Below are 16,346 nucleotides of genomic sequence, written 5' to 3'. Positions count from 1 at the left end.
AAACAAAGACAGAAGTTGGTGCAACGTGCTCCATGGCGAAGCACACGAGAGACATTATAACAGCTAAGCAAAGGCCTGCCCATTTGTCGGGCAAGGCTGGGCAACATAGATATGAGAAGCATTCAAAGTGCTAGGCCTATGTACAAGTCCTTTTTTAGTCCAATAGCACTTACCAAACTGCCTGCCAGGCGTGTTGGCAATGCCGACTTTGACCACGCCCGCGGTATACGCGTACGCGCATCGCGGCGTCAAACTTCGAAATGTGCAAGCTTTCAAATGTCCTGTCCATGCCATTCGCGCTTTTTTTTGTTTCCCGCAACGCACGTGACACTCAAATTGTACTTGCCAGGGTAGAGAGAAAGAAATCGCGTTGTCGTCGAAGTCACCGCTTCTGCGACTTAAAAACGCTCCCCCGCGTTCTGTCGGCCCTCTGTCGTACCTCCGCCGCGGCAGTTTCAAAAAAAGCAACCGCGGTAGCGCTGAAATTGGTTATATACACATCAAACTTCTGCAAACTATGAAAAAAAAAGAGAAGAATGAATGTGGAGAGGCCGTCGAGACTGGCTTTGACCGGCTCGAAGACCAGTAACGATGTCGTCGCTCGGTCTGCAATGCCAATGTAGTAGTAGTAAACAGTGCTGACAATGAATGGGTGGACTGTACATGTGAATATATGGACACGAGCGAGAGTCATAGACAAAAAAAAAGTATCGATCCACAAGAAGCACTCTTTTGTTTCCTCGGGCCCCGTGTCACCTGGCTCTTGTAGAATATGAAAAAACATGTAAAGCGGACGAGACCTTTTGTACAGGCGTGCATTTGCTGTCTATGTAAAGGTGCAACAAAGAAAAAAGAAAGGCCTGGCTTTTTATCTTGAAAGCTGTTGCTTTACATAGCATGGTGCTACACTTGTCCAATATGCAGTAAACGGCTTTCTTTTTTCATAATTTTTTTGCGGCTGGTATTGCTTGCCAGTGACTTCTGCCAAAGAAAAATCTCGCGAATCCTTTTGTATAAGCACACAGCAAAAAAAGAAGAGTCATTGTAAAACTAACTCAGAAGAATATGTTAACCAAAAAAGTTCTCGGCCCAACAAATGTATTATTTTCAAGCAGTATCAATAAGACGCTGCTTGCATCAGGGACACACTAACAAAGAAAAAAAAAAGCGTAACAAGACGTGCGTTACCCTGATGTACAGTCACCACTGTGCACATCGCTGTTCACTGCATCGTGTCGTACGCACAGTTCATTGCGCGATACAGTAACCTCCATTGCGACATGGTGCTGTGACCCAGTTCGTTGCGCCGAATAAACATCTCCCCGCACCTGCCTCTGGACTGCTGCGAGCCTGCCATCGGCCGACGTGCGACTTCGGAAAAAATTTACGGCCCTGCTCGCACACTTCTTCTTCGTGGCACAGATCTGGTGTCGGGCGAGTTCGGTTTCCGAGCCCAAAAGTCCGTTTCCCACATGGCACCTAAAGCGTCACTCCAATCCCGAAGCCAACCAACTCAAGCCGTTTCGATGCCTTCGTCTTGCGTGTGCACCACCATGGCCGACTGATCCATGGCCAGCAGGGCCTGGACCGTTTCGATGGGGATGCTGCCGTCACTGGGAACCTGGGAAGGCAAAACATATCACGGTTTGCGACAGACCAGTGTCATTCGCAGTAGGTGGTGATCAAGGAGGCAGGAAACATTAGGAGAGAGCATAGTGCCAGGCAACTGAAGTCAAAAATAGGAAAGTGGTGACTTAGCACAAATTCACCATGTCAGAGTGGGTAGTACAAATCACAGAAGCCACACTGGCAAGATTGCAGGGCTGATACTTGCATAGTTTTCTTGTTTGCAGCCTTCAATTAGTGCCTAAGCAGAAGATGCGTGCACGTAATAGTCTTTACCATGACTATGAATTAATCATGATTGCATCATCATCAAGCCTTGCAAAAAAGAAGTCATAACAATATGCTGAGACGTCCTTATTAGTGCATTCGAGCTGGAACTTATTCAAAACCCCTGTCATTCTAAAATATGAGGCTGGATCGCCTAGAGCCGACTCCAGCCCAGAAACAAGCCACAACAATATGCCAAAATGACCCACTTGGAGTGTGGTGGTCCCGTCGGGGTTCTGCACGATGACCACGTTGCCCAGTGCTGTTGTCTGTTCCTCCTCGGGAGTCTCCAGCTGCACTAGGCTGCCCTCGGCGTCCTCGTAGGCACTCACGATCTGGCCGTCGGGGAGCATGTACTGCCGTATGACGGGCTGCGCCGCCGCGACGGTGCCGTTGACTGCTTCTCCGTCGTCCGCGCAGACCACCTACGGCAAGGTACCGTACAGACTCGCGTAAGGGCCACGTTCACGTTAAGGGCCGGCAACTTGTCAGTACAAAATTGGAAAGATACCAAACTGTCATTAACAGAGGCCACACACACATACTTCGGCGCGGTTGGCTGTAAAGAGAAAAACCGCACCGGTGGACAGAGGCAGAAGAGGAGTGGGTTCAACCGTAATATGGAAAAAGCTGAAGCTGTGTGTTTGGTACCAGATCGAGCACATTGTGAGCCGGGAACATTCCGCTGCCGTTTAGGCAGGTGGCATAGGAACATTCAAGTGCAGCTGGTACATTCAAGTGCAGCTGGTGCAAGCTGCACTTGAATGGGCACAGTAAGGTGCAGAGATAGGATGCAAAACATGCGTCTGCGTAAAATAAAGAGACAAAAACCTACTAAAGTAAAGCACTAAATTAGTTTACGCTGACAAATTGTTCTTCGGAAACTCAGTTGTCACTGATTCTGTGAACACAGGTTCATAATTAGAAGGCCAAAGTTTCATTTGAGAATTTCACGCCGAAACTGCTGCACCTGAATACCGGTGCAATGCCATGGATTTCATTCTTTTTGTATTCTGGCCACACCTTGAGCTCAATAAAGTTTGCTTGCCACGTTCGTTTTCTTCTTCCTTCAGAACACAATGTAATTAACTTTTACAAATGAAGGATCATACAAGCCCTTGCAGATGGTATCGAAATCTATGAAATAGAGACGAATAGGTGCAGGAACCTCGAAAGTGGCATTATCAACTGTATTTTCTTTTTGTGCGATGTTTTGTCTACCGAACATCTTGTCACTGGGAGAGTGATGTTTACGATGCTGTGAAAGGGTAATTTATAGACTTGTGCAAATAGTAATTTATAGGTTTGAAGCGAATAGTGTATATCACATATAATAAAGAAAAATGAGTATATCTGTCATGACCCAACAAACGTGCACAATATATTTTGAAATTGAAACAAGGCACGTGCAAATTATTCTTTTTGGTTCAAAGGGAAGTGGAAGCAACTTTCCATAGTAGCAGGATTTGACTTTTGGTAGAATGCAAGTGATAACCTGTAAAATACGTTGTTTTAAAATTTACTATACTTAGAGCATATAAGCCGATATAGCAAGCTTTTAAACTTAAAAAATGATGAATCGATGTGACGGTAATATGTTCATTTAACCTTGAAGTGGGGCTTTGCGGCAGTGTGGATTTCCCCTGGGTAGGCGTATTCACGGTATAGCACCCTCTACTGCAGTGAAACCACCTTTACAGGATGTTTCATGCGGTTTACATACGTTTACTCGTTCATTTCGAACACTTCGAAATTTCGGATAACAAAATCATGTCGAAGCGAATTCAAATACCGTAATATTCGTTCGAATATTCGATGTGCTCGAATATTCACACAAGCCTAGTAACTTACTAACACAAGACAAATCAATTTTCTCTTTAGTGTACCGTTAAGACAAACTCAAGACAGCTGTGTCTGACCTGGGTGATTTCGTGTTGAGAGTCATCATTGCCGTGGCTCTCGACGACCTGCACGTCTGCCTGCTTTTGGCTTATTGCTGTGGCTTGTGGCTCCTCTTCCGGCTCGGCCGGAAGTATGGCGTCGGCTGCCTCCGTGGCCTCGGGGGGAGTTGCCGACTCGTGTTTGGCGATTGTGACCGGCGCTGCCGCAGCCGGTGACACCTCTTCTGCTGGCGGAGGCAGGGAGCTCTCGGACGATGTCACCACCCGGACAAAGTTGCGGTTCAGTAGCGACTGGCCAGGCAGGATCTGCACCTGAGGAATTGGAAAATTAAAAAATAAAAACTCAGCCAGTTCCACGCAGAGAAACTCATTGGATACACTCAAACCTCGATATAACGAACACGGATATAACGAAGTACATGAAGAATAGTCTTGTCATATATACACCGTAACAAATAAACGTTCATAACAAATTTTCGGATATAACGAAGTTATTTTCGTGGCAGATGTGACTTTGTTATAACGAGGTTTGAGTGTAGTGAAGCTGTAAGCACGCGAGTGTATGTGAGGGTAGACTAAGACAACCTAGTCTCATCTTGAGCATTAAAAAACATCATTATCACCATTTAGCATCACCATCATCATAATTTCCAGCAGCATCATCATTTCACTATCCCCTCAGGTCACATGACCTGCTTGCCGTTTTTGTTGCGCGCGAGGCTTGTGACCGTGAGTAGCATGAAGGGATATCTTCAGCTGCACGTCGATCAGGAAAAGTTACTGCGGGACGAAAACGGGACAATATCCGGACCTCGAAGCAAACCTTGTAGACTTACTTAAGGGGAGACACGGCGGGTCTTCTAGAACAAAAAATCGCCAAAAAATCGACTTTTTGAAATATTTTTTTTCGCAATCTAGACGTCCTAAAGAATCTATTGCTGCGATATTAACGCGTTCCGCCGAGTATTTATTTTGTTATTGCGCTCTAAAGAGAGCTTCATGATCGCTTTCGCTCGAAAACGCCCCCCGAAAACAGGCAAATTCAATGCCGTTGCCTGCGGTAACCGTTGGCCGCAGCGCGGCCATTTTGGAATCATTCGAGAGCTGAATTCTTCTACATTCCGTTTTTAGCGAGGAAACACCTCTAGGTCTGGCGACTATGGAGCTGCACGCCACCGAAAAAAAAGAAAATACTCGCACGGCATTGGCGCGTTTGTACCACGTGGGGTGAATCCTTCTCTCTGAATGGACGACCGGAGTTTCGTCTGCCCGACAATGCGAGACGCCTTGTCAAAAATTGTTCGGACGCGACGGCGACGATGGCTGGCGGGCAACGCAAGTTCGCGACGGCTCATGCCTACGGCAAAAAACGCAAGCGTCGGTCTCGGATACCTAAAGCAGCATCGAGTGGATCGACGGCGACGAGCTCTGCGACATGCACCAGCGGGTGTACGACATCCACCGAAGCTGCAGCCGCGCAAGCGATGCCTGTGGCCGACGACACGTCGAGGACAATGCGCGTTGACACGCTCCTTGTTTCAGAAGCTGAGAAAGTGGCGATTGAGCATCGCGCGGAAGCGCAACGCCAGAAGCTTTCTTCATTATCAGCTACGCGCCGAAAGCAGTCGCTTATCGGAGATTCCCCGGAAGCGGCGGGGTGCGGCACCGAGTTTACGCTGCTAAGCCTACCGCTGCTGAACCAACTGCTTCGGTGCGCGAAATGCGAATTCTGCTCCGGCCCTTTGAACGTTTCAAGAGGTGACCGTGAGTACGGAGTGGCAGTTAAAATAGTGGTGAACTGTGCCGTCTGTGGAGATGTCAGCACCGGATGGAGCTCGCCGAGAGCAGGGGGGAATGCGACCTGCAACCCATTCGAAGTGAATGTGCTTGCTGCTCGGGCAGTTATGAGCACGGGAAATGGTTAGACTGTGCTAAACGACATTTTCTCGGCGCTGAACGTTTCTCGTCGCGGTATGCACAACAAAACCTACCAAAACTACGTAAAAACAAAGATGAACCCTGCCGCCGTGAACGCATCCGCGGGCGTCATGAGTGAGTGCGCGACAGCTGTGAAGGCCATCTATTCTGAACTGAACTTCGGGAACCCCGGCAATATCGCAGTTTCATTTGACGGGACTTGGCTCACTCGTGGACACCTGTCACACATTTGTGTGGGAACTGTGATCGAACTCTTTTCGGGATACGTGCTGGACTTCAAAGTTCTATCGAACTTCTGTTTGGGTTGCGAAATCGGCCCCAAGGACGGTGACCCACGATACAGTGAGTGGCGAGCTCGTCATAAGTGCCAAAAAAACTCTTCGAGCAAGCCTGGCCAAATGGAGGTGGAGGCTGCCAAAATTCTGTTTGGCCGGTCCCTTGAAAAACATGGACTGCGTTACACAACGATGTTGTGCGACGGAGATAGCCGCGCTTTCAACAGCCTTCAGGAGGAGAAAGTGTATGGCTTTGTGCCCATCGAAAAGGAGGATTGTGTTAATCACATTCATAAACGAATGGGTGCTGCACTGAGAAACCTCTTGCAGAAGAGCAAAGGGGAAGGTCGGGCAAGCCTCGGTGGCAAAGGCAGGCTCACTGCTGAGCTTGTTACAAAGCTTACGAATTATTATGGCTGGGCACTCAAGGCACACCAGGGAAACATTGATGAGATGGAGAATGCTGTCCTTGCCACGTACTATCATGTGACTTCCACAGATACAAAGCCACAACATTCACGGTGCCCAAAAGGCGAAGAATCATGGTGTGCACACAACAAGGCAGTGGCAAGGCAGCAGGCTCCTCCCAAGCACCGGTACAACCTCCCTGAATACGTTGCTGAAGCCCTCCTCCCAGTGTACACTCGCCTCTCTGATCGGAAGCTGTTGGAGCGCTGTCAACGAGGCAAAACTCAGAATTCAAATGAGAGCCTCCATTCAGTAATCTGGTCGCTTGTGCCAAAAACCAAACACGCCTCGCTCTTCACAGTTGAAACTGCTGTTGCGGAAGCAGTCGCCCGGTTCAATGCCGGAAAGAAACGTGCCTCTGAGGCCATTTTGAAGGAGCTGCATTTGAGTCAAGGCAGCACAGATGTTGAAAGGTGTCTAGAAAAGGACCAGCGGCGGCTAGCGGCATGTGACAAGAAGCATACCAGAGCAGAAAACTTCAGGAATGCCATGAAGAGGAGGCGTGTGAAAGAAAATGATAGTGATTATGTGCCTGGTGGCTTCTAGAGCGAAAAGGACTTCCATCTGTTGCTTTTTAGTAGCAAGAAGAAACCTATACCAAGTCTTCAAACTTCTTTCTGAGTTTTCTCAAAATCCGTTTTTCGCCTATGTGCTATACTGTTGCCCACAGTATCTTTTGATCTTGTTATCAGATTTGAATGATTCTTGTTGCAATTGAAAGCTTATGAGTTCCTATACACAATAATACTACTAAATTATCGACTTGGTCAAGAGAAAATTTTTTATATGCTGATAAAACTGATAAAAATTTTCATGTTCCCAACCATTACATTACAGATGGCAATAACTTTTATAAAAATATACCTAAAATTACAGTAATGGTTTAGTTGTGATCCTTGATTGTTCTAGAATATGGCCATATCAAGTTTTCTAGGATATTCAATGATTAAATTGCAGAACAATTGGGCAATTTGATCATTCATTATTTATTTAATATCTCAAAAACTATTTGAGCTAAGAAAAAATGGATTGCATATCTGTTTATAGCAGGTTAAAATATACATTGCCTGAAAATTTCATTTGAATATGACAATAAACAAAAGTTTTTTTTAGAAGACCAGAGTCTCCCCTTAAGCAACTCAGCATATAATGACTTTGTCAAGGTAACAGCACGCGACCAAGGCGTATCCAGAAGTGATCTTGAAGTCAGCAAAGCAGGCTTGCAGAAGAAAAGGAACTGCCAGGACAATAAATTTACACTCAAACCTCGATATAACGAACTCGGATATAATGAATTATTGGTTATAACGAAGTAAGTGAAGAATAGCCTTGTCATAGATACAGCGTTAAATATAAACGTTTATAACGAATTTTCGGATATAACGAAGTTATTTTCGTGGCAGATGTGACTGTTATAATGAGGTTTGAGAGTACATTATTTGAAGGAAAATTGTGCTGGTCTCTCAATTTTTTTTTCTAATCGTCAACGTAGGAGCATGCTACAGTTTTATCATTAAAATGTGGCAGCAATATCTTCATGAGCATTTTTATTTTTGAACCCGCGAAATCGGGTGCTCGTAAGATTCGTGTAGTTTTTACCTAAATGAGCCAAATAAATGCTTTTTCTTGTCATTTTGTCCCCACTGTAAGCCTACAACATTCAGTGTTTTCAAGCAACATATTTGGATGCACTTGGCATGTCTCTTTTTGGGGGCACTTCTGATAAGCCGAACTGATAAGATGAACGGATGATCGCGGTCCCTTCGAGTTCGTCTTAACGGGAGTCTACTGTATATGCCTGTGATGGAAATTTATCATACCTTAGCTAGCCTTTGCACAGTTTAAATGGTATTTATATGTACAAATAGTGATTGTTTGATCAGGTGATGAATCATAGAAAAAGCTATGAAATACTTTTACGATTCGTTAGTGAAAACGTTCCAATATTTGCACAGTCGTATCCTAAACATAAGTGAAGGTGTAACAAAACTTGCTTCGAGACTATACTTACCTCAGGTTCACACGCCTTCTTTTCCTAGAAACAATCAACACAAGACGAGCTCATTTTCAAATGATTCGTTTGTTGATTCACCCCGACAACACTCGCCAAAGGCTCCATGCGAGAACGGCTTGTGACGAGTGCCCTAAAAACAGTCGCGCCCTTCTAGGTGTCTTTCCATCCCCCAACAATAATAGTCACCTAGCTGGTTTGCATTCCTCATCTTGAAAACTTGGTGCTCACTGCTTTTAACCAAGAATGCAACATCACATTGATACACACAGGTGTTTGTGACCAGGAAGCACTAGTAACCAACGGCATACAAGATAAATGATGATTGTTTACTTATGAGCTTGTTTGATTATTTGAATAATTATGAGCTTGTTTGCATTTCTTATCTTGAAAACTCTGCATTCACTTTGTAAAATCAAGAATGCAACGTTACTCTAATATGCACACGGTGCTCATGACCTGGAACCACTGGTCACAATCGGCTTTCAAGATAGATGACGATTGTTTATTATCCTATGTACTGAATGAATATATCAGTCATAATGCAGAGAACGTTCTTTCAAAGCAATGGTCCTGAAGCTTTCTTAGTTGCATCAACTGGTTCATGGAATGAAAATTAATGCTACACTCGGTTACATCTCAAGAAAAAATGTTAAACTCCGCCCACTCTTTACCATGCTCATCTAATATGCTTTACCACATTTGACCAGTATGTGGCTCTCCAAAAGGTTTACCTTGTGCAGCTGTGACTTGCCAGCCTGCTGGATGAACTGAAAGGTCTCCGCATGGCCGCCCAGCGTTGCTGTAACCGCAGTCGTCACGGGCGTCGCTGAGGCCGTGGCAGTGACCGCAGTGACGGGCACGGGGGTCGCAGGCTGAGCATCCTCATCGTTGCCGTTGGTCACGGCATCGTCCGTCACGGGCAGGCCCGCAAACTCAAGGTTTTCTAGCATGTTTTCCGACAGGCTGTCGCTGTTCAGCGTCGCCTCGATGATGCCATCGACCTTCGCCGCCTCGCTGTCTACGCCGCTGCCCCTGCGTATGGTATTAGCGTTCCACACTACACACTTCCATTCAATTTCTGAACACTTCATCTCCATTAAAGGGGTACTGACACCAATTTTCAATGCTGCCTTACCACACCGTACAAATCTCCCGTATACATAGACAGCTGTAAGCAAAAATAGTGATATTTTATTTTGACAGTAACGTCAATTTTCGCATGGCACATGTTCTGAAATTGACACTATCGTCACATCAGGCTACAGTATCAATTCTGGTGACTTCATGCACCAGTATGGCTAGTTGTGATGACATCAGGTACCAAAACATAGAAAATGGCCACTAGTACGTGACCAACGGAGCCACGGAAAGGAGTGGCTGTGGAAACGTCACGACATCTTGCACAAGCACGTGACGAGCAGCTTATACCTTGTTGTGACACCAGAGTACAGGAGCAACTGATACTAGCTTTTAAAAACAGACCGTAATTACTTTTTCAGGGTGCACTCACACTTGCCAGTACATTTTGTAGGCTCTCGAAGTCTTGGCCTTTCATTTGACACACAAAGAAGAAAGACAAGTGAAAGTTTTCTTGTCAGTACCTCTTTAAGGCAATGCACAGTACTTTGTGGTAAAACTTAAACTGACGATGTTTGTTACTGTGAAGTCATACACATTACGTATTCAAACTAGTCTGCTGACTGAACACAGCTACCATCAGAATTTATTCCCTGCATGCGCTGTTTTGCAGCCCTGCGCTTTCCAATCTTTAAACATATGTACAGTCGAATCCAGATACAGTAGACTTTCATTAAACGGAACCTGAAGGAACCAGGAAAATATGTTCCGTTTTACAGGAGTTTCGTTTACTGAGAGATGAACAGGGATGCATAATACAAGTACGAAACCAATCACATCAGAGGCAGTTGTTCCATTTAAGCAGCAGTCCCGTTTAAGAGACTTCTGTTTACTGAGGGTTTACTGAATATCGAATATGAAGGGGATCACAAAAAAGGTCTAACATAGGTAATTCAATATATCAAATATTTTATACATTGAAAATATATTCAAAGAGATTTCACAACTGTTCGACATACTCAACAATTCATTATAAGTGGGTTCTCGACTGTACTGCGAACATTCCTCACAAGCCAAGCTAATTTTTTCCCAAAAGTTTGAGCAACAGTAAAGCATTAGGATGAGCACAGTTTGTAGGCAGGCACGAGCTACTCACGTGAGCACGACAAACGCATCCTCGTCATCGAGTCGTATCCGCTTGTTGGGCGGCAGCGGCTCCCCATGCAGCGCAGCCACCATCTCCTCGGGCGTGACGAACTCCACGCCGCTGCCTCCAGTGCCGGTGGCCACGCCGGAGGCCTCTGTCGTGCTAGCTGGCTGGCTCTGGCTGCTCTCAGACTCGACACGCGGCCGCTTGCGAGCGACAGGCGCCACCTTCGCGACGGCCTCCTCTTCGCGGATGGCGTAGAGGCCGGTTGTGATGCCCATCGCCTGGGCCACGCTCTCATCTTCGATCTATGCGAGCCAGAATCACAGACACATAACGCTTCACATTGTAACCAAACCATGAGATCAACAAAATCATTCCAAGCGCCAATTACAGTAGAACGTTTTGTAAGGGAACAGCGCGGAAAATGAGGACAGAAAAGGCACACAAGCAACCTTTTCTGTCCTCGTTTTTTGACGTTGTTCTCTTACAATATGTTCAGCCAACTAGCCGACAAGTTCACCCTTCAAGTATGACATGGTTTATACGTTTTGGAGGGAAAGAAAGAGCACAAGAAAAACGTATTATCCAGGCAAACATATCATTTATACTGTTAGCATGCCTAATGCAAAAACATGTAAGAAACAACAAAAGAAGTAAAGCAGCCACAAGAGAACATACTGATGTCTAGGTCGAACACCCCATTGTCTAAATTTAACCCGTTTTGTTAAAAGTTTTGTAGGCTTGTAATAAAGTCTACAGCACAGGTACGGAGAGGAACACACAACTTCTTCATAATGCAGATGTTGTGGGTTCCTGTGTGCCCTCGTGCACACAACCTTTAAGTCACACTACGTAACATTCAAGTCAGTGCTCGCTTTTTGATGCTATATCTTGGCATGGAGGATTGTATGCAAAACACCCGAAGTGTTTAAAGGTGAACATAAGGTTACCTCAAGCAATTCACATTTGTCGTCTAGAAGATGGTTTTGACAGCTCTGTTACTGTAAAGAGGCATTTCTCAAGCTAATGAACAATCAAGCGATGCGCACCTTCATGAGTTGATTTCCGACGTGGGCTGCCTCCTCACCGGGTTCGACGGGCACCAGGCTCTCCTGGCTCAACGCCCGCATCTCACGCAACACTTCTTCCAGCTGAATCAGCATTTCTGGGATCTGTGAAGATGCCACGTTAAAACCCGTATGAAGTACAGGTGTCACACAGAATATCAAGACGATCATTTCAACAACTGGGCTGGATGTTTCTGCTGCAACATTGCAATCAATAACGCAAACGAGTTCTGCAGAATCCTGCAAGGTGGCAGAAGGGTTAAGAAAGGGATAATTGAAAACCACCCGTTTGTACTAGTACGAAGTGACCAGGAAATTTCCCTGCTGCTTTGTGCTACAAACGGGTGGTCGTTAATTATCCCTTCACTGCAATCAACGTTGTACATTGTTGCAAAACTGGAGTGAGTAGCCAAAGCATTAGAGACCAAGCTCTTCGCTGGGCGAACTTGTGTATAGCAAAAGAAACAACACGCGAAACACGACAATAGTATCCAGTCATCGAAAAACTGAGCTTCGAGTCAGACAAAGTTACTCTCAGTTCTGCTGCTGATTATTCTGCAGCAGAACTGAGAGTAACATCAGGGAAAGTTCAATATTCTTAACAGAAGGTGTCACTGGAGCCAATGTTTCGACTAATGGTCTTGTCTTCTTCAAGGCAGCAACCTGAAGACAAGACTGTCTTGAAGAAGACAAGAGCACTTGTTGAAACAATGGCTCCAGTGACAACCCGTGTTCAAGAATATTGTTATGGGGATCGCAAGTGAACAGTAGAGGCAAAAAGCAAGTACAGTATAGACCGCTTATAACATAAGTCGCCGGAGTCGCGAATATCCGCACTATAAGCGGTACCGCACTATAACCAAAACAACCTTCTTCAAAGTCTGCACTTTCGCAAAACGTGTTGAGCATGTAGCCTCGTGTGTCCGATAATCGACATATGCGATTTGGGGCGCTTACAACCACTTAAAACTCCGAATGTTCAGAAATTAACCGCCAAAGACCCGCATTGCCAACGAAATGAACACAGGGGAAAAAAGCAAACAAAACAAAGTGCCATCGCGGAAATTCGCCGACTACCTCGTGGTATGCGCATTACACAGAAACCATGTCGAATCGCCACCGAAATTTCACGTGCTGAGCGGTACCGATCGTTCGATTTCACGGGCGCGCACGCGATGTCCAAGACATTGCAATCGAATCCGGAACCACCATTCGAGAGTTGCTTGTGCCAACCATGCCCTCGTTTTCATTAACGATATGATTCCCTTCCCTTCAAGTACAGCCATCGCAAAAAGTTTCATTGATTCCGCACCAAACTGCAACTTTTATCGCCCGCGACCGCTACCGAAAAGCAACCAACGCTGATTAGGCCTTGCCTGCGGTTCAGCATGTTGTCGCGGGAAGTTTGTCCAAGACAACAAGAAGATCGGAGGTCGAAAAGATCGCACTCAAGCACTAACCCAAGAACAGTGCGCGTGATACGAAGTTTGTGTTCGCGGCCGGGAGATCAACGGCGACAAAAGCCCGCCAAGCTCGTTTAAGGGGATACGTGGGTCTTTTTTTTATTTCTTTTATTAGCAGGGTGAACTGAACGAAATTTAACAAACTTATCCCATCTTTTCTGCAGATTCCAAATCTCTATTTAGATTTTTGGTAGCTGCATTAGTACAAAAGATGTGCAATCTCTAAAAGCATATTTCTTACGGGAATTTTTGGCAACTTTGCTTTGTCAAACACAGAAACAAAGTATGTGGCAAGGCTGCCAGAGAGCTGATTTAGCCGGTGATGCTAATCCGATTGTTTTCAACAAACTTTGAATGCAAAATAAATAGACGTAAATATGAGTGAAATTTTTTTGCTGCCTACTATTTTTGATAATCGAGAATTATAATTTGGTGAACAACATTATAAGAAAATAAATAGCATCACCGGCTAGACCAGCTTCCTGGCAATCTTGCCACATACTTTGTTTTTGTGTTTGACAAAGCAAAGTTGCCAAAAATCTCCGTAAGAAATATGCTTAAATATGTGTTAGAAATTGCATATCTTTTGTTCTAATGCAGCTATTAAAAATCTACTTAGAGATTTTGAATCTGCAGGAAAAGCTGAATAAGCGTATTAAATTTCATGCCATTCACCCAACTTTTAAAAAACCATTTTTTAAGACCCACGTCTCCCCTTAAGGGGGGACGTGGGTCCTAAAATTTTTTCTTTATTTTTGAGTCAATATGGACCAAACTTCACTGTCTTGACCAGTTTTTTATGCTGATTTCAAATCTGTAATTAGTTTTTTTAATAGCTCTACTAGTTCAAAAGATCTCCAGGTTCGAAAACATAATTAGTGCCTGCTTCTTACGCCCCGTAAGAAGCAGGCACTAATTATGTTTTAGGCAATTTCGACCTACTAAAACCAATATGTAAGTGCATGGGGCCAATTCCCAGATCATGCTGTAGGGGGTGATGCTATTTTTATTCACTTGAGAGCACTGTGAAGGTCAGAAAACAGATGAACACTCAGTGGTGGTTATTTTTTCTGATTCACTCTCATTAGTATCTTTAATTAAAATTTGTAAAATGATGCTAGAGTAATGCAAATAGCATCACCCCCCAGATCATTTCAATACGAGTAAAATGATACCAAATCTGTGATTTTTACTCGGCAACAACATGGAAAAAAACCCCGTAAGGCTGAGTGCATTGAGCAAAAATATCAAACTGAGAAAAACGCATTTGAAGTTTCAGACAACTGTAACTTTTGTGGAAGTGCAGCCACAGCACTAGTGGTTATATCATTTGATAGGTTTCTTCTTCACGAGAACAGCCATACCAAATATGTGACCATGACCTGCCAATGTACTGGCAAAATCTTCTTATAAAGCCACATAGTGCACCCAGTACCAGAGTGATAAACTCCACCTTTAGCAATTCATAGGCCTGTACCAATTCCTTGCAAGCTAAAGAAATACAAAATTTGTTTATGAATGTGGCTTTGCAACAGGCAAATAAAATAGACAGAGAGATTAAGTCTAAAAAGCACGTGGGTTATTTATTAAACCAAAAATCAGTTATTATTGTCCAGCAATAGCACTTGGCTCAACAGCAGGCAAGGGCTGTACTCAGGGTGCCCTGCTAGTTTGTGTCATTTTGAAAGTCTATGCTTGGTGTCAGTACTGTATAAGTGCTCCTTTTGCAACTTCCAATGTCAGTTTTTAACCTTCTCGAGGCTGTGGAGCACAAATCAATTTCCCAAAGTGTAACACGGCGTCTCTGCAATTCCGGTGTTGCTCTGTCAGGTCGTGGTTGAAGCGACTACCGTTGCACCCTTGTCAACAGTATTGGTGGCCCTAATTTAATGCATTTCACTTCGAATGACATTATCTTAGCACCACTATCACCAGCTACCTTCTACGAGAAACGCTTCTCGCGCGAGTCGCACCTATGATAATGAAGCACAGGCTTTGAAAGCAGCCTATACACTCTGCCTTGAAAAAGGTCACTGCTTGAGCCGAACTCGGAACGAAGAACAAGCCCAAAGAACGTTTTTATCACGGATAAGTCCACGCGGATAAATTCTGTGCCATTTTCCTTGCCGCCGTTCATCAACATCCAACGGCTTGAACTTCCGCTGCTTCGTTGCGCGCTGCGATGCCAAGCACTCCTCCCATTGCCGTATTTCCCGCACACTCGGCAGTCCCGCATAGTGTGCCATACGAATGCAGTTTCAAATGCCACTGAAGCGTTGCCTAATGATCGTATGGCTGCAGCTTGACCAAGGGGAACCGGGCGGTTTTCGTAGACTCGACGCTCCGGTAGCGACAAGTAGTTTCGGCATCGCGCCCTCGTACGCTTGGTGCGTCTTCTTTACACGAGAATCTCCGGATGTGCCAGCACAAAATAAGCTAACTGTGTGTCCGCGGGCCACACAAACGCGAGTGTAAGCAGAGGAAGATGACACTTGCAACAACACACGAGCACACGACACCGGCAACACGGCGTGAGGTCAGAACAAAAATACAAAAACAAAATGGCCACCTCGGGTTGCGCCAGCCAATGGGAGGCGCGAGAGAAGGGGCTCGCCTCGCGCGCACGCGCTCTGGCCAATGAGCATTCTACAACCACCCTTCGGAAAAGCGCCGATAGCAGCCGTTCTGTTGCAGCGACGCCATTTTGAAACGCCGCAAAATGTACACAAAGAAAACAGCTTCAAAACAAGCCAAAGATGGCGGCGATCAGCCAGCTGCTGCGCCCGCGGCGCTCGCGGGAAGTTTGAACAAATTTTGCCTGTTGAGATGCATTTTGCGGCTCCCGTGGCGTCTTAAAAATAAGTTTTAACCCATTTCTCGGGCGAAATCGGCGATAATATTTTGAGGGCAGCTGCTTAGGGGTGCAAACATGCCTAAAATGCGTTTTTCTCAAAACTGATTTTCTGTCCATTTTTTACTATTCTAAGACCCACGTCCCCCCTTAAGTCCGCGCACTGGCAGAAAAGGCGAAAGCCCGCGTCATGAAGCCGCAAAACTTTTCAATTTGCGGACGAGGTAGCAAACGCGATATCTGTAGCAA

The 16,346-nt window shown here is 45.2% G+C and overlaps 1 protein-coding gene across 3 annotated transcripts in view; it reads right to left on the bottom strand.

Moving 5' to 3' along the window:
* LOC119401481 (uncharacterized) overlaps positions 1-16,346 on the bottom strand; it is a 31,669-nt gene continuing 15,323 nt past the window's right edge. For 2 of the 3 annotated variants that reach the window (XM_037668319.2, XM_037668320.2), the window contains exons 6-11: positions 11,766-11,888; positions 10,723-11,021; positions 9,221-9,521; positions 3,813-4,106; positions 2,103-2,318; positions 1-1,621 (exon numbers count right to left, since the gene is read on the bottom strand). In XM_037668319.2, coding sequence (XP_037524247.1) covers positions 1,514-1,621; positions 2,103-2,318; positions 3,813-4,106; positions 9,221-9,521; positions 10,723-11,021; positions 11,766-11,888 — 1,341 coding nt within the window. In that variant the 3' untranslated portion in view covers positions 1-1,513. The remainder of the gene's footprint in view (positions 1,622-2,102; positions 2,319-3,812; positions 4,107-9,220; positions 9,522-10,722; positions 11,022-11,765; positions 11,889-16,346) is intronic. The other variant, XM_049418773.1, reaches the window with a different exon arrangement.

The sequence above is a fragment of the Rhipicephalus sanguineus genome, chromosome 8, assembly GCF_013339695.2.
Source record: "Rhipicephalus sanguineus isolate Rsan-2018 chromosome 8, BIME_Rsan_1.4, whole genome shotgun sequence".
NCBI classification, from domain to species: Eukaryota; Metazoa; Arthropoda; class Arachnida; order Ixodida; family Ixodidae; genus Rhipicephalus; species Rhipicephalus sanguineus.
This window is presented reverse-complemented; position numbering and strand designations above follow the sequence as displayed.